The sequence below is a fragment of the Tribolium castaneum genome, chromosome 7, assembly GCF_031307605.1.
Source record: "Tribolium castaneum strain GA2 chromosome 7, icTriCast1.1, whole genome shotgun sequence".
Lineage (NCBI taxonomy): Eukaryota > Metazoa > Arthropoda > Insecta > Coleoptera > Tenebrionidae > Tribolium > Tribolium castaneum.
This window is the reverse complement of record NC_087400.1, coordinates 9,452,575-9,477,116: the sequence shown is the minus strand read 5'-3', so window position 1 is coordinate 9,477,116 and position 24,542 is coordinate 9,452,575. Positions and strand designations below refer to the sequence as shown.

Sequence of the window (24,542 nt, the reverse complement as noted above, 5' to 3'; positions counted from 1 at the left end):
TTTTTTACAAGGAACTTAATTTTAATCCTTTCGAGATAAAAAAACCCAAATTTACTGGTCATTATTTAATTAATCCTTTACATGAGATAAGAAAATCGCGGTCAATGAACTAAACGTACAAAAATTACAAAGGTGGACTCTGAGCCACCAACTGCTTCGTATGCATATCATCGTAGGCGATGGTAAAAATACTCTTCTTCTGTGCAATCGGAAGCCTCGTCAACGCAATCCCCGAATCCGTATCTTTATCATCCTCCACTTTCCTCGGATACCGCACTTCGAACCGATGTTCCGAATGTTGCAACAGAGGATGTTCCGGACCCGTTGGTCTTTTTTTCGAATCAACTTTCTTCTTCGAACTGGATTCAGTGTCTTGCATTAACCGACTGGTAACTTTCCGGACCGTTTCCTTGATGAGCTTGTCTTCTTTAGTTGGGGGTTTTTCCGATTTGACACTTGTGGTGTCTTTACTGGTCGTGGTTTTGGAACTTTTGTTGTACCATTCCATGTACCTGGCCGTCCGTTTGGTTTTGGGCTTCTTTTTGGGCTTGGTGGTCAGGTCCGAGTGACTCTGTGACTTGGGCTTACCACTAACGGGTGAAGGGACCCGAAGATCGCTCTCAGAGTGGTACTTGTGTCGTGTTGATGTTGTTTTTTCTGAACGTGGAGTTGCTTCATCTAGGCTATCTTCAGTGTAGTATTCTTCACTGCTATCGCTATGTTCCAATGATGCTGAGATTTCCCTCAAGACTTCTTTTCGGATATTTCTTGGTTTTGTGGAAAGAGCTGTTGCTTTCTTTTGGCGGAGTTCACTGGTTCGCGTTTGGCGAATCAATGGTTTTGTGATGCTTTTGCTTTTGGCTGGTTTTTCCTCAACTTCTGATTCTTCCTGAATCGGTGTTTTGATTTTTCGTTGTGTTCTTCGCCTTCTGGCTCTTGCTCTCATTATGGAGATTTCGTCGTCACTTCCATCACTCGCATCGTTATCTGAGCGAACTCTTCTTCGAGGCGGTCTCAGGAAAAGTGGCTCAGTTTGCGTTTCCCGATCCTGATCTGTCTGAGTACCTGCAGGAAGCGACTGAGTCTCCAATCTCAAATCCCGCTCACGTTCTAGCAAAATCTGGCGAAGTAAAGCGTTTTGTTGTCTCAAGGATTGTTCAAGGAGTTCATTTTCAGTTTGTAGTTTTGTGACTGAGTTTGGTAAAGGGACTTGTTTCAAAGTTTCGGCTTGTTGTTGGTCTATGAAGCGTCTCATGAGGATATCCTTCCCACTGTCTGTTATATAGTAAGTTTGGTCGGCCCTTTGATCATTCCCTCGCGTTATCAATCGTAAAATATCGGTGTTTCCTTCACGGATGTAAAACTGTTCCCTTGACGGTTCCCTTTGTAGTGGTCGATGAATCGTACGTCTGGCTTCAGTTCGGTCGGAACCTCTTTCCTGTTCGTGTCTTTGTAAAGACTCAGCTTCGTTGTCGACGTGTTCAGGAGACCAAGCTTCCCGACGACCGAACCATTCGGCAACTTGAACAGATTTGCTTTCTTTTCCGTTACCAGAACCACGGACAACTTTTTTTATTTCGGCGGAAACTACTTTTCGACGCTTTGGGGGGACGTATAAAGGACATCCTTGGCAAATGCAGCACAGGATGAGGATAATGGCCAGTAGGAGGGCTAGGATTATTAGAAGGATGAGTAGCCAGAGAAGGTTGCCACCGTTTTGGGACGCTTTTTCAATTTGGGTTGTGTGTTTTTCGTCGAAAACTTGTTTGACGGTGTTGACGTCGATGAAGTCGTCCGAGTAGGTGGCGGTGGCAACCACCACACTTCTGAAAAAGGTAGAATGTTGTTAGTTTATGCTTTGACGGAAAGAAGTTTTACAAACAAAACAAAATAAAAAAAATTTTTGAGTCGTTTTTCAAATTTTTCAATAAAAAAGTATTTGTTCTAAGTGAATATTGAAGCAAAACTAATGGAAAAAGGATAACTTTTTTTCTATTTTGAGAGGTACCAAAGTTGTACAATAATTCAACATGAATTTGATGGATTTGACATAGAAATGCCAGGTTTTTATGTAATTTGATTTGAGGAATCCGAATCTGTAAGTTAAAATCACCCCTGTCGATAAAGTTACATGTTTGAGTGATTATGTATTTCGACAAAAACGAAACATGTTGGGAACTTCACTTCATCTTTTACAATAATTTTTTGAAATATTTAAGTTGATACTTCCATTATGCGATTTGATCTGCGGAACCCGATTCTGTGACTCAAAATTATTTTCGTCGATTATATTCGGAGATATTGCCTAATGTATCGAGTGATTGTTTAGTTAAACCAAAAATTGCTGAAAATTTCACTTCAGCATGTGTAATGAATTATTGTACTACTTAAAATGGTACTTTTCTTATGTAATTTGAACTGCGAACTCTGAATCTGTGACTTAAAATTATTTCTGACTACTAGATTTGGAGATATTGCCTAATGTATCTATTGATTATTTACGCAAAGATTAAAATTGGTGGAAATTTCACTCCAGCTTTTGCAATAAGTTTTTTTACTGCTTAAGAGGGTACTGTTCTTATGTAATGTGGTCTGCGGAATCCGAATCTGTGACTTAAAATTATTTTTGACTATTCGATTCGAAGATATTGCCTAATGTATTTAGTGATTATTTACTCAAAAACGAAAATTGCAGAAAATTTCACTTCAGCGTTAGTAATAAATTTTTGTACTACTTAAAATGTTATTTTTTTATGTAATTTAAACTGCGGATTCTGAATCTGTAACTTAAAGTTATTTCTGACGACTAGATTCGGAAATATTACTTAATGTAACTAGTGATTATTTACCCAAAAATTAAAATTGCAGAAAATTTCACTTCAGCGTTTGTAATAAATTTTTGTACTACTTAGAATGTTACTTTTTTATGTAATTTAAACTGCGGATTCTGAATTTGTAATTTAAAGTTATTTCTGACGACTAGATTCGGAGATATTACTTAATGTATCTAGTGACTATTTACCCAAAAATTCAAATTGCTGGAAATTCCGCTTCAGCGTTTGTAATAAGTTTTTTTACTACCTAAGATGGTACTTTTCTTATGTATTGTGATCTGTGGAATCCGAATCTGTGACTTAAAATTATTTTTGACTATTCGATTTGAAGATATTGCCTAATGCATCTAGTGAATATTTAGTCAAAAACGAAAATTGCAGAAAATTTCACTCCAGCGTTTGTAATAAATTTTTGTACTACTTAAAATAATACTTTTTTAAAGTAATTTGAACTGTGGATTCTATATCTGTGACTTAGAGTTATTTCTGACTACTAGATTCGGAGATATTGCCTAATGTATCTAGTAATTATTTACGCAAAAATGAAAATTGCTGGAAATTCCACTTCAGCTTTTGCAATAAGTATTTTTACTATTTAAGATGGTGCTTTTCTTATGTATTGTGATCTGTGGAATCCGAATCTGTGACTTAAAATTATTTTCGACTATTCGATTCAAAAATATTGTCTAATGCATCTAGTGATTGTTTAGTCAAAAACGTAAGTTGCTGAAAATTTCACTTCAGCGTTTGTAATAACTTTTTGTACTATTCAATATGTTACTTTTTTATATAATTTGAATTGCAGATTCCAAATCTGTGACTTAAAATTACTTCTGTCTTTTAGATTTGAAAATATTGTCTAATGTATCTAGTGATTATTTAGTCAAAAACGAAAATTATTGAAAATTTTATTTCAGCTTCTGCAATAATTTTTTTTACCACTTAAAATGATATTGTTGATATGTGACTTGATCTGGGGATTTTGAATCTGTGGTTTAAAATCGATTCCGCCTACTAGATTCGAAGATATTGGCACATGTATCCAGTAATTCTTTAGTCAGAAACAAAAATGCTGGAAATTCCACTTTAGCTTTTTGAATAAATTTTTCTACAATTAAAAATGGTTCTTTTCTTATGTAATTGGATTTAGGGATTTCGGATCTATGACTCAAAATCGTTTCAGCCTACTAGATTCGTAGATATTAGCACATATCTAGTGATTATTTAAGCAAAAACAAAAATTGCTGGAAATTCCACATCATCTTTTGCAATACATTTTTTTACTACTTAAAATGGTACTTTTCTTATGTACTGTGATCTGCGGATTTCGAATCAGTGACTTAAAATTGTTGTCGTCTGCTAAATTTGCAGATATTAGCGCATGTTTGTAGTGAATAAATGAATAAATTTTTCTACAATTGAAAATAGTACTTTTCTTATGTAATTTAATCTAGGAATTTAGAATCTGTGGCCTAAAATTGTTTCCGCCTATTAGATTTGGAGATATTGACACTTGTATCTGGTGATTATTTTGCCAGAAACGAAAAATGCAGAAAATTCCACTTCAGCTCTTTGAATTAATTTTTCTACAATTGAAAATAGTACATTTCTTACGTAATTTGATGTGAGAATTTCGATCCGTGACTTATCTTCGGCGAATAAATTAGGAGATACCGTTTCATGTAGGCAGTGATTATTTTTGAGAAACGAAAAATGCTAGAAATTCCCAATAAACCTTTACAGTAAATTTTTGTATTAGTTAGAATGACACTTTTCTTTTGTAATTTGATCTGGGAATTTTGAATTTGTGACTTAAGGTTGAGTCTGCCTTCTAGATTAGAAGTTACTGATCTCTGTATGAAGTAATTATTTGTGCAAAAACGAAAAATGATGGAAATTCTCAATAAACCTTTACAATACATTTTTGTATTACATAGAATGTCGCTTTTATTATGTAATTTGATCTGAGAATTTTGAATTTGTGATGTAAGGTTGAGTTCGCCCACTAAATTAGAAGTTAGCAGTGTATGTATGAAGTAATTATTTCTGCAAAAACGAAAAATGCTGGAAATTCTTATTTAACTTTTACACCAAATTTTTGTATTATTTAAAATGGCACTTTTTTATGTAACTTGACCTAGTAATTTTGAATTTCTGACTTAGGTTTAGTCCGCCTACTAAATTAGAAGTTAGCGGTTTATATATGAAGTAATTATTTCTGCAAAAACGAAAAATGCTGGAAGTTCCTATTTAACTTTTACACCAAATTTTTGTATTATTTAAAAATGGCACTTTTTTATGTAACTTGACGTCGGAATTTTGAATTTCTGATGTAGATTTAGTCCGCCCACTAAATTACAAGTTAGCGGTCTATGTATGAAGTAATTACTTATGCAAAAACGAAAAATGATGGAAATTCTCAATAAACCTTTACAATAAATTTTTATATTACATAGAATGACACTTTTCTTATGTAATTTGATCTGGGAATTTTTTTATGTAACTTGATTTGGTAATTTTGAATTTTTGAGTTAAGGTTGAATTCGCTCACTAGATTAGAAGTTATTGGCCATTGTATGAAGTAGTTATTTATGCAAAAACGAAAAATGCTGGAATTTCCTATTTAACTTTTACAACAAATTTTTGTATTAGTTAAAATGGTACTTTTCTTATGAAGTTTGATTTGGAGAATCCGAATCTGTGATTTATATTTGCCTGGGCTTGCTAAGTTTAATGACTGAGGCTAAAAAATAAAATGAAAAAATTCCAGTTGATTGAATACATTTTTGAACAAAAATTTTTATTCAAATAACAAATTTTAGAGCAAACACTAACGCTATTTTGGAATTAGCCTTGTTAGTTTTTATCTGCTGGTTCAAACACAATTTTGGTCAAATACGTTTGTTAGTCGAAATTGTTAAATCACCAGTCATTTGACCAAACTGTCGCCAAATAATTTAATACGTTGATTAGAAAAATGTAACAAACAACAAAAAATAAGTTTGATTTACTTTTCTGAATTGTAGCCGCTGACGTCTTTGGCTCCAGGCTCCGCCCCCAAATATGGCCTAACTTCATTAATTGTGATCTTGGCACCCGTCAACACACTCAATTTCTTCTGAAGATCAGCCAAATCAGGATTTTTCCCAGGCACAATAAAAACCATCCGTCTCGAGTGACTCTCAGGTGGATAAATCCTAATCTCACACTCACTAAACAATCTTGGAACACCCCCATCCCAAGCCCTTGCCGTCGTAATTACAATATTACTCTCCAACCAAGTCCTCGTAATCACCAACTCCCCCGTTCTTTCATTCAAGTGAAGACCTTCAACTGGTTTGATCAATTCGTAATGAATCTCGTTATTTGGTGGACTTATATCCCTGTCAACTGCTTTGATAAACGCTCTGGTCGTGAACGCAGTCTTGTCATGGTTTAGAATAAACTCGTAGACGTTTTTCTCAAACTGTGGCGCTTCATCGTTGATGTCAATCAACCGAACTATTATGGAAGCAGTTGACGTTTGCCCTTTTCCCTCCTCATCTGCAGCTTCAACGAAGAAACTCAACTTTGGGTGTTTCTCAGCATCTAGACCCGAAGGATCGGAAACAGTGACAAGACCGGTAGTTGAGTCCAAACTGAAAAAATCACTTCCGTCACCATAAAGTCGCACGTACTTGATTTTGCTACCGGGAGCTCGGTCACTATCACTTGCTTCAACCCTTAGAAGTGTTGTCCCGAAGGGTGCGTTTTCCTGAATTGTTCCTTGGTATTCCTCCTGCGAAAATTCGGGAACATTGTCATTGACATCGTTGAGTAACACTTCTAGTTTCGCTTGTGCTGTAAAATTCCCAGTCCCGACTTCCCTTGCAACGATATAGCATTGAACAGAGTGCCATTTTTCGTAATCTAGCAGTTTCGGGTCATGGACACGTATTTCAAACTTTGATTGTCCTTCCACCACACTTGGGGCAATTTCAAAAGTGTTGTTGTTTCCGACTAGTGTCAGCGCCACCACGTCTCCAGGTTGGGCCACAACTTCGGCCTGTGGTAAATTTAAAACAGTTCCACTTTGCGAATTTTCGTCCAGGAGAGTTTGGTATTCGCTTGACCCAAAAATTGGTCTTCCGGGCCGGATACCGGGCGGTATCAAGGCTAGACTTACTGTTGATGATTGCGCTGAGGGTTCTTGTGGGTTTGTTCGGACTTCTTCGGCAATTACCGTCAGGAGAATGGGTTGGCCGCTGTGCGAAATGGCGACGATTTCGTTTAAAGGTCGTACGAGGCGAAGTTCGCCGGTTTCTTCCGAAATGTTGAAGAAAGGTGTAAAGGGGTTGTTTTCGGGAACTAGACCGTATCGTATGTCTCTGGGATTGCCTCGGTCGCCATCTTCGGCGTGGATTCGCAAGACCACATCGCCGGGAAGAAGGCTGGGGCTTAGGGTTGTTGTAGGTGGGGCTAGGGTGAAGATTGGAGGGGTGTCTTGTTCGTCGATGACGGCGATCAGGAGGGACCAGCTTGCGATGTTTCGGGTGTCTTCTTGCATTCGAGTCCAAGGGTCCTAATAATAAGCAATTTAAAATTTTAACCTATTTAATTAAACCATTAATTAAACAAATTTCACATTGTTTTGCCTTATACTAGTACACTATTGTGACTTCCCCCACCACTAACTACTAGGAGAGGGCATGGTTAGTAGAGACATGGTTGCGCCTTAACTCTGTGGAGGAGTGGGAGAACCGCCAGGTTGATACGTCACAAGATTACAAACGTGTTGTTTACATCGTATTTTTTATGGTTTTTAATAAAAAATAACGATTGTAACCCAGTGGTGATAACTTTTTCAGTTAATAGTGTTGTTTAGCTTGATAACAGTGCAGTAAAAAAAACAGGAGCACCACTAGGTGATGAATTTCTATTTTGCAGAACCAATAATAATTTGCAGACCAGGGCTTTAAAATGATCCGACCGAATTGAAATTCAAACACATAAACAACTTAATAATGGCTATCATTTGGTATTACTTTTAACTTCTTTGATTCAACCCTTAAAACATCCCTCAATTCCTTAGAAGCTACTCACCCCTATTTTAAAATTTTAAATGAGACTTTCAATTTTTGGAAAAAAAAGAAAAAGCTTGTCTAATCGTAAAAAAATTTGTTTTTGGGTTGGGGGTACATTTTGAAATTTTTAGTTATGGGGAGCCTTTGATTTTAAGCCCATTGATTTGAACAATACTTCAATTTGACTTGCAAAGGTAGAGGTCAAAACCAACATTACATATGTTTATGTTTAAGCTTCATCCCCTAGTCGCTAGCCACTCCTGTAACATTTTAAATAGCGCCTCCTACATTTTGAATCATTATTAGAAAAAAAAATGTTTGAAAGAAGGGAAAAACTAATCTACTCTCGCCTTCCAAGACGAATCTATATGTTCTTTATTTAAATTAAATTGGCTTAAAATCAAAGGCTACTAGGTACTACGACCAAAAATAAAATTATTCAAAAACTCTTCATAAGCTATATTTTAGCTAATAAATATCAAAGTCTTTTAATATTAACAAAATAGCAATACGTATTTGGACCAAACTTGCTCCAGGGGAGAAACGGCATTTTTTCGACAAAGGGTTGGCATACAAACGTTTTGTCACGCAAGAACCTCCCTAAAGTGTGGCACCATATCTTTGGAATAATCTTGTATATTACAGTTTTCATTGTTCCGTAATTATAATCTTCTCTAAGTCATACAAACATGCATATAAATACATATGAAATTCAAAAGTGTAATCTTGTGACGTATTCGCGCGCCGTCTGCCGATTGGTTAATAGTTACGGCGCAACCGTGTCTCTACTAACTATGAGGAGAGGGAGCCGCTATGTCCAAATCAAGTTCTGTAGCGATATGTTTTTAGAAAATCTTTGGATTTTCGAGAAAACTTTTGAGTCTTGTGTCGCATTTCTAAACAAACTGGAATTTAAGACTTTTGAAAAGTGTAGTCTAACTTTTTGCAATTGTAGGTATAAATTTATAAAATGTATTATCTCTAGTACTCTCGTTTGTTGTGGATCTACTGACCATGTTTCTAAGTTTGACTTTACAAAAATTTGTTTAATTACTCTTGTTTCTACATTATTTTTAATAATTTTGAGCGCTTTTTCAAACTTACTTTTAGAAACAGAAATAAACTTATTTCTTTTCGTAGTGATTAGTAGAGACCGGAATTTAGGAAACGTTTCTAACACGCAATATTTTTAAGGGATTTTCCTGAAACTGGAAACTGGTTTTATTAAAAGTGGGAATACAACGTGATTTTTAAATAGACGACAAAATTCTACCCATGGTAGTATCAAATGGGTACATACTGGGAAAAATAGTAAAAAAAAATTTGGATAACCGTTTTCAAACGAAAGTTATTTTAGAGATAAACCGTACGCCACTGATGTGTTTGTAAGTTTTTTGTTTCCATTACAACTTGGTACAGATGGTACAGACCGTTTCTATTTATCCTTGAAAACCTGTGATAAAATTTTGTCGGTCTAAATAGACCGATTCTTAAATAAGAATCACCTGTATCTGATACCTCTTTTATTTTTTCTAAATTCCTAAATTGAATTGTGTAACGATCCTAATTTAAAAATAAGATGTATTTAAAAAAATTACTTGTTTGTATTTAGTGTAATATCATTACATTAATTTTTTTAAATTCATAGTTATTCTATTTTGCATCTATTTTTTTTGTTTTGCAGGCTTTTAGTATTTCAGCTTTTTTGTTTCAGTCACTAGATTTACAGAATTTTAACCTGTTTTTTTTGTATTTCAGTCTAAGTTCTTTAGCTTTTCAGTCTTTTAGTTGATTGGTTTTCTATTCAGAATCTACTACTATTTCAATTTATTAGTGTTTTTTTTTCTCCAGTTCTATAGTTTTTCAGTTTCTCGGTTTTTCAGTTGCTTAGCTCTTCAGGATTTCAGTTTCAATATTTTTTAGTTTTTTTTGTGTTTTTAGTCTCTTAACGTTAAAGTTTGTATTTGAACTTTTAATTTTTGAAAATATACATATTCTAGTTGTATACAGGGTGTATCACAAATACGTGTCTTACTTTTAACAGGTAACAGAACTCATTAAATAAAACACCTTTGTTATTTATAAATTTTTCAATAAAAAATTCGCAAATTTACTTAAAATATGAAAAAGAATAACATACTGAAACATGTACTCACCTATGAGTACAAAAATAAAAGAGACGATCTATTTTCGTTATGACAGAAATGGACAATTGAAATAATATAAAACAACAACAAAAACTTGACAGAAATACAATCTAATTATTAAACATTGACCGGTTCGTTTACACAAAAGAAAGGAGATAAACAGTTTCTAAGTTTGACTTTACGAACATTATTTCATTTACTCTTGTCTTTACATTATCTTCAATAATTCGGAGCGCATTTTCAAACTTTATTTTAGGAACAGAAATAAACTTATTTCTTTTCGTAATGACTCATAGAGACCGTATTTTAGGAAACGTTCCTGACACGCAATATTTTTAAGGGAATTTTCCTGAAACTTGAAACTGGTTTTGTTAAATGTGGAAATACAACGTGATATTTAAATAAACCAACAAAATTCTACCCATTGTAGAATCAAATGGGTACATGCTGGGAAGAATAGTAAAATAATTTTTGGATAACCATTTTCAAAATAAACTTATTTTGGAGATAAACCGTACGCCACTGATGTGTTCGTAAGTTGTATTAGCACAGTTGATAAAAACGGTCATATTTGTTTCCATTACAACTAATTTAAATGTGGTACAGATCGTCTCTATTTATCCTTGAAAACCTGTGATAAAATTGTGTCGGTCTACTTAAGAATCGGCCTGTATCTGACACCTCTTTTATTTTTTCTAAATTCCTAAATTGAATTATGTAACGTTCCTAATTAAAAAATAAGATGTTTGTAAAAAAATATTTGTTTATATTTTGTGTAATATCATTACATCAATTTTTTTAATTTCATAGTTATTTTGCATGTCAAATTTTTTTGTTTCGCAGGCTTTTAGTATTTCAGCTTTTTAGTTTCAGTCACTAGAGTTACAGAATTGTAACCTGTTTTGTGTATTTCAGTATAAGTTCTTTACCTTTTCAATCTCTTAGTTAATTTGTTTTCTATTCAGAATCTACTACTATTTCAATTTATTAATGTTTTTCTTTTCCAGTTCTATAGTTTTTCAGTTTCTCGGTTTTTCAGTATTTTTTAGTTTTTTTTTTGTGTTATTAGTTTCTCAACGTTAAGGTTCCTTTGTCAGTATTTGAAATTCTAATTTTTGAAAATATACATATTCTAGTTGTATACAGGTTGTATCACAAATACAACAAATACAACAAATACTTTTAACAGGTAACAGAACTCATCGAATAAAACATCTTTTTTATTTAGAATTTTTCAATAAAAAATCGCAAATTTACTTCAAATATGGAAAAGGATAGCATACTGAAACATGTACCCGCCTATGAGTACAAACATAAAAGAGACGAACTATTTTCGTTGTGACAGAAATGGGCAATTGAAACAATTTAAAATAACAATAAAAACTGTTCTAAAATATTGTAAAATTATAAGTGTTGTCTTCATTAATTAATAAAGTAGAAAAAATATTTAATAGGTAAAATTTATTGCACACGAGCGTTTTTCTTGATTTTATACTGCGATTTTTTAGCATTACGTTAAGTAATTACTTATTGGTAAGTAGCAGTTATTATTTTAATATTTAGGTATGTAGAAATAACTTTATGAATTATTTTGTTTTTTTATATCTAATAATAATAATTATTATTTTGTATATATCTCAAAAACATGTCAATGTTAGTTAATTATTTTACCTCTAAACCCACGTTTTAACGTTTTCAAGTTATTCAACATTTAACTTCTTATTTTTTTTTCTTTGACTTGCAGTCTTTCAGTCGCTCAGTTTTTAAGTATATTCTCAGTATTACAGCTATTTTGTTTCTTAATTTCCTATATTTTATATTTACGTTCTGTATTTTTCAATTTTTTGTTGTTTCACTGTCTCATAATTTCAGTTTTTCAATTTTTCAATATTTTTACTTTGCAGTTCTATAGCTTTTTAATTTATCACTCTTTAGTCACATTAGGTCTACAGAATTTTAATCTTACTGTTTTCTTAGTTTTTTGGATACCAGGTTTTAATTTATTTAGCTTTTCAGTCTTTTAGTGTATTAGTTTTTTATCCAGAATGCCTGTTTCAATTTATAGTGATTTACGAGCCCTTGCAAAAGCACAGCATTATTTTAGTCACGCCACTTTGAAAAATGACGTACTTTTTGACTTTTAGAATTTTGAATTTTAGTAAATACCATAACAGAATTAGATACGACAGAAGACCTGTCACATGTTGAAGCAATTAAACTGGTGAATAAAGTGTAAACTTTTGTGAAAAGTACTTTAGTAGTTGTAGAAAAATGACTCGTAACTAGTGACAAACTATACTAATAAACTTTGAATATAAAATACCACGGAAAATAAAAATGAAAAAAAAGAATTAATTTTACAACAGCAAATTTAGAACAATATTTGGGTTCAACAGACAATTAACTTTTTTAAGTAATTTTTTTTTTATACAGGTTGTCTCAGCTAAGATTTTTGGACCTGATATATCAGATATTTGTCAACGAATGTATATGAAATTTAAAATGCAGATATTTTAGAAGATAAACAACTCAAGTCTTAAAAACGTAATTTTTACATGTCTTTTTAAAATGTTAAGCCTTTTAAGACTTATATTAAAAAATTTCTTTACAGTGAAAAACGCTGTCAGAAAAAAATTGGTTGGTGGAAGACATCTGTTTCGCGAGAAAAATGAGAAACAATCTGTTAAACGTGGGTACACATGTAAAAGCGTAGATCTCTATGAGACAAATGAGCACTACCATTGAATTTTGGTCACTCCTACTCGCAGAAACGTAACTGTTACGCAAGGGATATTTTACAATTATCTCTGACCCATACAAAGTAAAAACCCAATATTTTTGACTTACTTTTGGTACTCTTTCAAAAAAGACTTAAAGATTGAACAACAACTGAAAAATTCTAGACACTTGAACATTCAGGACTTTGGAAATGTTTCGTACATTGCTGATTGGATTCTCTTTAAAAGCTTGAATTACAGCCCCAACTATTGCTTCACTTCCAGTGACGTGTTTTGTCCTCACTCGATTTAGTTCAGGTACGCTTCCTTTGTCTTCAAATTATTAACGATTCTTTGAACTTGAAATTTCATAAATAACATTTCACAAAAAGTCCAACGACACTGTCCATAGGCGAGTATTGGTTCCTTTTTCAACAACACAGAAATTTTAGCCACTGTTGTTGGTTTTTAAAGTAATTTCACCAAATTAAAACAATTTTTTTACTTTTACTATCAAAATTTGGATTAAGCTTTTAACAACATAATTTAATTTTTTTCTTAGATCAGCCGAGCGATTTAATTAATTTTTTGTGTGGCCATTTATTTTTCGGGGTTTAATGATCCAACGGTAATTTGGCTTAATTTTAAATAAAAGAAATGTGTTTTAAAATTTCATTTTTTAACTTGAGGTTATTGAAAGTCCACCTCCTAAAATATGTGCATTCTAAATTTCATAGCAATCCGTTGACAAATATCTGAGAAATTAAGCTCGAAAGTCTTAGCTGAGACACCCTGTATAATGTTAAGGCAAAACATTGTTAAATTAATTTAGTTTGGAGATTACTACTTTGCATTTTCAGATAAATATTTGTTCTTACGTTAGCTAATATAGTCAGATGATGCACATTTGTTGTTTCATAATCCAGCGCCCCTAACAGAACAATAGTGGCTTGTGCGTCTTTTTCCGTGATCAGTTTTTGGTAAAGTCCAAACTGTGCTGCCCCCCATAATTCCAGTAGGACACCATCTGGTCGATTGGGATTTCCTTTCGCAATTATGCTTCCTAATTCCGCGTTTCTTCTGGCACTTTCAGAGACGCTCAACAAAGTCGGAGCTCCGGGAAAAATCTCGTTAATTGGTGTCGTTGCGTTCGTTGCTCGAAATGAGCAATTTAGACCGGCAGTTTCACCTCTTTGGTTTTGTACAATTACGTTGAAGTCGTAAAAGAGATCAACTTTTAGTTTTCGTCTTAGAACGACGTTGGCTTGGCAAATGGAATTGAGACGAGTGCAGTTCAGGCTGGTGATGCTGACGGTTGTTGGTTCGTTTTGGAGGGAAAAGACTAGAGGGTACTCGAAGGTTGGGTCGTGGGCACGCAGTCTGTAGATGATGGTGCCGACAGCGACATCGGCAGGGATTAAAATGCCTTGGAGGAGGGCAGTGGGATCGAATTGTGGGATTGAAGATACGGCGGAAAGATATGTGAGCCATGTTAGGACGACTTTGATCATTTTCTTGTTTACCAGACCTAGAAAACAAAAATATGTCTGCTATTATAATTTTTTTACTAAAAGAAATGTAACCTAACTACACTGCACAAAAAAAATCCGGACACTTTAATTTTTTTAAATTTGAAATACTTATTTTTTGTGTAAATTTTACTACACCAGCATACTTTGGGATAAGGACATAATTTCAATTATCACGTTGTTTTTGGTTTAAATTGTGTTTTGTTATTCAAAACTGCTTATCAGATAACAAGTTGACTCATTTGTGTAGGATGCCTACAGAAATTTCTGTAAAAATTGTTGCTTTAAACAATGATGGCCGAAATGTTAAATACAGGATGTTTCAAAATTGACGCCCGTGCGTTAGGAATTTGACTCAGGAGGTTAATACAAATCAAAAGTTAAGAGTAAAAAAATTTCCAATTGTCTTTAGTTTTCTAGTTATTGATAAAAATGTAAATAATAAGCTTTATGCTGTCTTTCCAATTATTTCTGGAACATATTTCATTAGTTGTTGTTAGCGATGTTAAAATTCTTTGGATCACTCTGTCTAGTGACAAGTACTATTAATTACCTTTGGTTTTGTATGTTTAAAATGATACGATACTACTACATTAGTACATTCGAGATTTTGTCGATTGTTAAAAGCTCGGTTATAAGTTAGAAGTGTTTATGATGGCAATGCCGCTACAGAGGCTAGAGCATATGCGGAAAAGTTTCCAAATCGCATTATAGCACATTTTGTGACAACAAATGTGGTAAATTCGCTTTAAATAAAATTTAATGTTTCAATTTTAAATTTTAGTTTCGTATCAATAACTCGATAATGAAGAACAATCGGACAATTTTCCAGTCTTAACTTTCGATTTGTTTTAGTCTTCTGAAGCAAACCCTAAAAGCACGGGCGTCAATTTTGAGACACCCTGTATATTGCATAACACCATAATACCGCGAAAAAATTTGCAGGACGTACACTCACAGTTTTGTAAAACATAGGTATTTACAAAAAAAGCCGGATTTGGTCGTCGGAGCTCACCAACTACTCGAGATGACCGTTTTTTGAGTTTTTCTGTCTTGTGAGGTTGTGAATTGTCATCAACTGTCCTTGCTGGACGATTGGTAGACGTTCGTGAAGTAAAAATGTCACCTCTAATAGTCTAGAGGAGACTCAAGGAAGCAGGTCCATTTACTAAAAGACCAGCTGGAGATCCTAAATTACCGGTAGCTGATCAAAGATTAGGGTTTAAATTTTTACAACCCTATGTGAGTTGAGGCAACAACAAATGTAAGAACGTACTCTTTACAGAGGAGTCTAAATTTAGTCAAACATCATCAGACCGTCGGGTTTCGTACTTGGGCCTGTTTTATTTATAATATATTTAAATAACTTTTGTAATTATTTACTTTCTTTTAAAAGTGTTCTTTATGCTGATGACACAATCTTAATAGTATGAGGTAAAGATAAAACTTCCCTTTAACTAAGCAGGCAAACTTTGACAGACAAAGCAATGTCGTGGTTCGCATCAAACTTCTTGGTGGTAAATTCAGATAAGACAAAGCACATTGACTTTTTTTTAAACAATAATAATATAACTGGCAACCATGTTAAACTTCTGGGTGCTTAAGTGGAGTTCTCACATTGAAAGCCTATGCCAAAAACTATGTGGTCAAGTGTATCTCATCAGACAATTAAAGAAAGTTTTAAGTTTAGAACGCTTATTAACTGCATACCATTCAATTTTTCACTCACATTTAACCTATGGAGTGACTTTTTGGGCTAATGCCTCTCACGGTAATAAAATCTTTAAAATTCAGAAAAGAGCAATAAGGGTCATAGCTAACATTAGCCGCTATGATTCTTGTAGACCGTGGTTAATAAAATTTAACATAATGACACTTGCTTCAACATATATCTATTTCTCTTTGCTTAAAATCTACCAATTATCCCATAATTTCAATAAACATGCGAATTTTTATAATCATTACACACAATCAGCACAATTACTTCTGCCACCTCGTTTCAAGAGTAACAGTGCCGTTAGAAATACATTAAACCTCAATCTTTATAATAAGCTTAGTCCAAACACAAAGTCTCTTAAATTTAATACTTTTAAAACCGTTATTAAAAGGTATCTTATAAATGAATGTTATTATAGTATGAATGAATTTTTATCTAGTTCTCTTGCGATCTAGCTATCTCTCTATTCGTAATTTATGTCATTTTTTATGTAATTTTTCTTCTTTTCTGTTATCTTTTTAAATTGCTATGTTTATATTTATATTTATTATTTTTAATTATATTATAATATTCTAATTAGTATCCATACGTGACGTGTTAAATTTCTGTGTATTCAGATAAGATGAACGAATAAATTATTATTATTATTATTATTATTATTATTATTATTATTATTATTATTATTATTATTATTATTATTATTATTATTATTATTATTATTATTATTATTATTATTATTATTATTATTATTATTATTATTATTATTATTATTATTATTATTATTATTATTATTATTATTATTATTATTATTATTATTATTATTATTATTATTATTATTATTATTATTATTATTATTATTATTATTATTATTATTATTATTATTATTATTATTATTATTATTATTATTATTATTATTATTATTATTATTATTATTATTATTATTATTATTATTATTATTATTATTATTATTATTATTATTATTATTATTATTATTATTATTATTATTATTATTATTATTATTATTATTATTATTATTATTATTATTATTATTATTATTATTATTATTATTATTATTATTATTATTATTATTATTATTATTATTATTATTATTATTATTATTATTATTATTATTATTATTATTATTATTATTATTATTATTATTATTATTATTATTATTATTATTATTATTATTATTATTATTATTATTATTATTATTATTATTATTATTATTATTATTATTATTATTATTATTATTAAAGAAGTGTGACAAAGACCAAAGAAGCAATTCAGTCAATGATGCATATCACCCAGAGCGGGAGTTAACAAAGCAGTAATGTGGCAATTTAATGATCTGAGGTGGTACATCTTTTGAAGCCCAACAGATTTGGTGTTTGTTCAAAATTAGACAATAACAGCAGATAGGTATTTCCTCGAATGTGTAGAATCACATATGGGTTCCTATGTCGAAAATAATTTTTTTGTGGATGATAATGCTCACCATCACATTGTTGTCTGATATAGGAACAAGTAAATATACGACGTTTTTCGCCCTCAGCCAATAATTTCGACTTGAATTCAGTAGAACTGGTTTGGGAATTTCTTGGCAAAAGAGTGGAACGTAGCTAACCCTTACTGGAGACATTAGATAACTTAAGAGTGGCATTGGAGGAAAAAAGTTCAAATTCCTCAAGAATAGATTACCACATTGATCCAAAGCAAGCTATATTGTTTAATAGACGTAATAAGAGCTTTTGGTTGTAAAACCCGTTAATAATTTTAATTTTTTTGTTTTTTTTTTAAATATTAATCTTATAAATGTCTTCTTGTTTCGGTAAGTTTTTGTTGTTTTATTTTGTTTTCTGACTGCGAAGATGCTGTTTCTTGGTAAGACACAATATATGTAAAAGTTTTCATAATTTTTTATGGACCACAACAGAAATTTTGGTGTAGAATTACTATACTTAATTTTAGACAAAAAACTTAAAAAACTAGTATAATGAGATAAATGAACCGTAGAATTCGCTGGAAAAAATTGAAAAATGACCACTACAAGTTTAGGGAAAAAAAATTCGAAACTTTAAATAATGTAATAACGTAAACTAGTATAAAACGTAAAACAAGCCTTTGAACACGCTGGAACAAACGGTTTTGCTCTAGAACTTTTAGTGTTTAAGTTGTTTTTTTTAGTGAAAAACTATAAATATCTTTGTAGCCCGGACCAACATTTTCACGAGAAAATAGATAATTTTAACTGCATTTTGATGGGTTTTTGGCTTTTGCTCTAAGTGGTATAGTATAGAGAAAAATGCAAAAAACTACTTGATCCTATTATATTTTCCAATTTTCAAGCGGCGATTACGGCGAAACAACTAGTAGACCAAGCAGTCTAACAGGCTTGCAAAACTCTACAAAACTTCGTAGGTTTCAATTACAGCAGAACTATTCGAAAAAGTGAAACTATTTTAATGTAAGCCTATGTAAAATGATTCGTGGAATCGATTGAAATTGAGAAAATCGCCAAATTTTAAATAATATTTATGTTATGATTTTTTTTATTGGCAACACATTTAAAAGGTTTTTTTGATCGTAATTTGCTACACTGCAACCGGATTCGGTTTTTCTTCATAATTATTTGACGTAGAACCCCACAAAATTGTTGAATTGTTGTTAACTGAAAGGGTAACCCCTTTTAAAATTTTAATTCAGTGTTGCCAACAAACTCAGTATTTCTGGATCATTCTGTACATATGAGCAAATTTATCGAAAACTATTAGTTGAAGGACAATGATCTTTTATTGGAAAAGTCCAAAGACTTAATGGAATTACTGCAAATGGTTTTGGAGTCATTGCCTGATACATTTATTAAACATTTTTCGGTTATCGAAAATTGACTAAAATTCGACAAGAATTAGAAAAATTAAACCTATTTTGCTATAAAAGAACTGGTAAAATTTGTAAAATAAGCCGTAAAACAGTGGAATAAACCGTTTACCTCTAGGGAGTCTAGAGCTTTATTGACAGATTTTTTATTTTTTTTTTTAATTACGGCAAAACTATTTGAAAAGTGAATCTATTTTGGTTTTATCAAATGTAAAATAATCTGGGGGATCGATTGGCGTCGAGAAAATCTCCAAGTTCTCAATAATTTTTAAGTTATGATTTTTTTTCTCATTTTACTTTTTTTGCAACTACTAATCACAGAACAATGACCTTTTGTCAATAAAAGATATAGATAATTAAAAGAGCTTTCCAACGATAATAAATTAAATGGGGTCAGATCTAATAGTTCCGGAATTATTGCCTGGTAAATGCTCCGGGAACCAAATATCGACTAAAATTTTGACAAAAATCGAAAAAATCAAACATCAAAAAACCTAATTAATTGAATTTTTGCACGTCTAACAACTAGAAATGGTTCTAAAGACAGAAAAGTGCATAAAACATTATTGCTAGAGCGATGAGTGTATTTTTTTTTATTTTACTATACTCGTAATTTTAGAAAAAAATTTAAAACAACAAATTTTGTGGAAGAAGGAATAATTTAACGTGTTAAATTAATCGTAAAATTCTCTGAAGCAAATCGTTTGATTGTACGAGTACGTCTATTAGTTTTGGAGTTAGTTAGAACTAATTTTATTGAAAAATTATAAATGTTTCTATAAAATAGTTATTTCTTTTTTTTAATCATAAACTAATAATCGTAGGTTAAAACAGTTAGCACAGTCGCTTTCACTGAAGAATCTTCATTGTGATGTTGATTCCGGCGTACTCCGGGTAATTTGCAGACACTCGAAAAATTGATCTATTGTGCCAAATAAGTTTAGTATTCGGAAACGCTTAAAATTCTTTTAAACTGTGAACAAACTTGTCACAATTTATTTAGTGTCTAATTTAATGACTACAAAACCGTATTTTAAACAGTTTTGTGCATTTATTTGCTATTTTATTTTATATTAAACAAAGTAAAAGCAAGTAAAAGCTTTACTTTCACCGCAAACCTTAAACTTGAAAGGTATTTACTTATTATAAGTATGTCTCCTGTATTTGCAAAAATGTTATATCACAAATTCATTCCATTGCGTGACGTTTTTTTCTAATTTTTCAGATAATAATAATTATTAAAACGACTGTATGAATAAGCAAAATTTGCTCTACATTTTTGTGGGGTAATTTATGCATGTTTGATGGAAAGATAAGGTTCGACCAGTGATGCATACTTCGAAAAATATCAATGGATACAAATCGGCTAAACGTTAGCGCGCTGCTATTTATAATTCATCACCTTTATCAGAAACGAATACTACGAATCAATACTCGAATAATTGGAAATCCATTAAAACTCTTCAAAGAAACACTAGGTCAAATTTTCTGGTGTTATAAGTTAAGTAAAAGGAATATAACTTGTTGTTTGTAAATTTAAACCTAGAACAAATATGTGTTGGTGTTAAATCTTTAAATAACAATGGTTTTAAATATCTTGTAGTACTGTTTACTAATGTTTTTGGTGGAAAATACTTATAGTGTCACTTATTACTCTATTACTTAGAATACAGCTTGTTAAAAATTGTTAGATTCTTTTAATTTATGGAAATTATTTGGATTTAACAGAGGCCATACCGTGTAATTTATAAATCTTTACCAGAACAGATTTATTTGATATATGTTTTTCAGGTTAAATTCAAGGTTTAGGTTTTTATTCACAAACTGAATCTTTTGTGTGTATTTTAATTAAAGATACATATCTTTCAAACATTTGCAAGGTCTCGTAATAATTATTATAGAACTCTGAAAGTAAGTAAAAATTCGTGTGATTTTAGTAAGTATGAGCAATTATTATATTTGGAGGTGGTTATAACATAAATTTACTTAAGTATTTAATTTTTCATCAATCACCAAAGTGAATAATTTGAATGGCATGAAAAATGGGGAGCTACTGCGTAACTACTGCGTAAACAAGGGGAAATTTAAGGTAATTGGATGGAAATCCAACAAAAACTAATAAACAAACAAAATGAACATTTTCAAATTGTTTCTTATCAAATTTCTGTTTGTTGTTTTTTAATTCGATGGTTCTATCTTAAATTGTTATAAAAAATATGAGACGAACTAACTAGTAAATTAACACGAAAATGCTACAAAAGAGTTTTTTTAAGTGAAATAATAAGTTTTGTTTCATATACAAGCTGTCCGTTTTTCCAGCTCCACCATGGGGTTCTTAGTTATTATAAGAGATACGAAGTCGTTTAAATAAAAGCAAAGTTGCGCATTTTTTGGCTGAAGATGTATCTTAAAGAAAATTTGATGTGTCATTTTTATATTTTTTTTTGTGTTATTCGAAAAAAACGGAAATTTTTAATTATTTGTTTTAATTTTTTCAGGCCAAAACTGAAAAAACTATACGTTTTTAACTTGGACGTTCTTTAGGCACTTTTCTACAAGAAATCTAAATCTGCCATTATATTTTCCAAAGCGTTCTTGATAACACCCAACTTTGTTTTTTTTTGTAGATGCCATTGTTCCTTTTTGTATTTTTAAAAAGTGTTTTTATTCCTAATTACAACGATATATCACATGATATGATCGAATCTTACATGCTGATCAAAATGGAGAAAAAGCATTTTGTGAAGTGTGCTTTGGAAAAAATGTCAACAATTTTGTTTTTAGACAAACTAGATGGTGGAGGTTTAATTAAATTTGGATCTGAAGATTCACATTTCTGCCAAACTTACTTATTTAAAAACGACATGATAAGCTAGAAGTTTGTTCTTCGCAAAACAAAACAAGGCAAAGTCAAAAAATTTTACTCTTATATTTAATAGAACTGTCAAAATGTAGTTGAACAAAATTTTTTGCGTTTTTTTTTCCAAAACCACTTTTTGTAAAAACGTTTTTTTTTAATTTTAATCAGTATGTAAGTTTTGATTATGTCATGTGACACATTATTGTAATCAGGGGCAAAAAGACTTTTTAAAAATACAAGTATCATATATGGCGTTTATAAGAAAAACCAAAGTTGAGTGTTGTAACTATGATGTCAAGAACGCCTTGGAAAAAACCATGCCAGATTAAGATTTCTTGTAAAAAAGTGCCCAAAGAATGTCCTACCTAGTTCTTTTAGTTTTTGCTTTAAAAAATAAAAACAAAAATTACAAATTTTTTATTTTTCTCAATAGTTCAAAAACTAAAAATGACACACCAAATTTTTTTTCAGATAATTGTTCAAGATAAAAATGCGTAACTTTGCTCTAATTTAACCGACCTCGAAAAACGGACACCCTGTAGACTTTTTTTTTATTTCACCATTTAATTCTTCAGTAAGTAACAATTTGTAGTAGTATATAAAATATAAAACAATATAAAATATAAACAAAATAAAAACTAAAGAACATGATAAGCTAGAAGTTTATTCTTCGCAAAACCAAACAAGAGAACAATAGAACAAAACAAGAACAAGAGAACAAAAGATATATAAAAATTCTGCTCGCATATTTAATAGAACTGTCAAAATTTTGTTTGTTATACAACATTTATGACGTTTTTTCAAAGCACTCTTTGCAAAAACGCTTTTTTCTTAATTTTAATCAGCATATAAGATTCGATCATATCATGTTATACACCATTGTAATCAGGAACAAAACTTTTCAAAATACAAATGTCAAATATAGCGTCCATAAGAAAAATCAAAGTTGAGTCTTGTAACTTTAACATCAAGAACGCCTTGGAAAAGGCGATTACAGATGAAATGTCTTATTTAAAAACGTTTAATTCTTTTGGTTTTCGCTTAAAAAATTAATAACTGAAATTTCAGTGGTGAAACACGAAAAACAGACACTCTGTATATGTTGAATGTTTATTTTCTTGTTGTGTTGTGACTGTTATTACGTCTTAGCCTTTAGCAAGCCCTTGATAAAATCATTTCAAGTGCCTATTTTTAACTCATGATTCGTGTGAAGTTTCATTAGTTCTAACATAATTTAAATATTTTAGATTAATCACAATAATTTTAGCTCTGTTATTGAACGTAAAATCAGAAATGAAAAAGCTTTATGGTGTGGTGTAATGCAAAAAAGTGCCATTATTACCTACCTGATTGAAATTTGGGCACCTCGAAGATAAATATTTAAAATCTGTAGTAACAACAGTAAATCTATCGATTACAAAAATATTAAAATTTCGGGAAGCTTTTTCACAATTTTAAGACACAATCGTACAACCACAAAACCATCTCGAACGAACAAATCCATTGTTAACACCGCACATACGGCCAGTCTTGTAAAAAATCACAGCGTTTTTCCTAGCGTTTCTTAAAGTAGGGTATTTTCTCCCCTTACATATCCGAGTTTCGTGACGCTAGTTATAATGTATGGGTATGGTAATAAAGGTATTGGTCACTCTGGTCATAGCCGGTCGCCTAGAGACCCCTATACATACAACAGAGATCGACGCCAAGGTGGACTACTTCTTGAAAACGTTACGCTAATAAATGCAAGCAAAGATAACATCTTTAACCCCGGAGGTAAATTACTACCGTTTCGCTTCTATTTTGTTTAAAATTTCAGACCACGCAAAAATTTCGTGCAAGGAAGTGACAAAAAATGTTGATTCTGTTAATAGGGGTTTACGTCGACAAACAATCAATTATTTGGTCTTTAATGTCCCGAGGACGCGATTTTTTCGTTTTAGTGTTTGAAGATATCACATCATGCAAGACATGATCGTCTTACACGACCTTATAACTGGCTCAAAACGTATTGCGTGTCTGGTCAAACAACTAAGTATAATTTGAATTAGTCGCAAGGGGTTTAACACGCTTACATCTTTTTAACATAATATAATGATTTCTTTCTAACCGCTGGATGTAGATTGTTTTTCGTAGAATGAGTCATTAAAAAGACTATAATTTTGAAAAAGTCAGTTTGATTTCTAGGTCTAAGGAGGGCTATTAGTTAGGAGGATGTTCTGAAACTAAAAAAAATACAGTATGTTATAGGAAAAATGAGGGCACTTCGTGCGTTATGCTGTCTTGGCGCTAAATCGTTTTAAATTAATTTAAAGTCAACCAATTCACTAATTACTTGGAGAAAAATTTACAAATGTTGAGCTTTGTAATCGTATTCTTAACAGACTGACAAAAACGGACGAAATTTTTATGAGAAACGCTGCGAATGCAGTTAAAGTTAGAAATATATAAACATTAGAAGAAAATTGTACAGAATTAAGTTTTCCATAAACAAGCCCGCGAGACCATATCTTTATCTTTAACGGTCGACGCCCCATAGAAGTTCAAATTCGCTCAAACGACGGATTCGTTTCATTTTACAGGTTGTCAAATAAGGGAATGTTAATTTTATACCTAAACCATTGAAGACACCAAGATGGTGTTGCGGATTTTTTTATAAGAAATTTAATTACTTACAACTTTGTTTCTTACATTTTTGTTGTATATTCAACCGTATTCTAATATGGGACGGTGCTTACTCGTAAAAATATCAATTTGCGTTCCACCTTATACAACCTGCTAAAACACCAACTCAG

At 31.5% G+C, this 24,542-nt stretch overlaps 1 protein-coding gene across 1 annotated transcript; it reads right to left on the bottom strand.

Moving 5' to 3' along the window:
- Positions 1-50: 50 nt before the first annotated feature.
- Positions 51-23,367, bottom strand: Cad86C (Cadherin 86C). The gene is made up of 4 exons (XM_967646.4): positions 23,094-23,367; positions 13,640-14,289; positions 5,846-7,395; positions 51-1,826 (listed from the first exon to the last, which is right to left on the bottom strand). Exons 2-4 carry the CDS (start codon positions 14,270-14,272, stop codon positions 125-127), a joined length of 3,885 nt encoding a protein of 1,294 aa, XP_972739.1. The 5' UTR covers positions 14,273-14,289; positions 23,094-23,367; the 3' UTR covers positions 51-124.
- Positions 23,368-24,542: the final 1,175 nt, after the last annotated feature.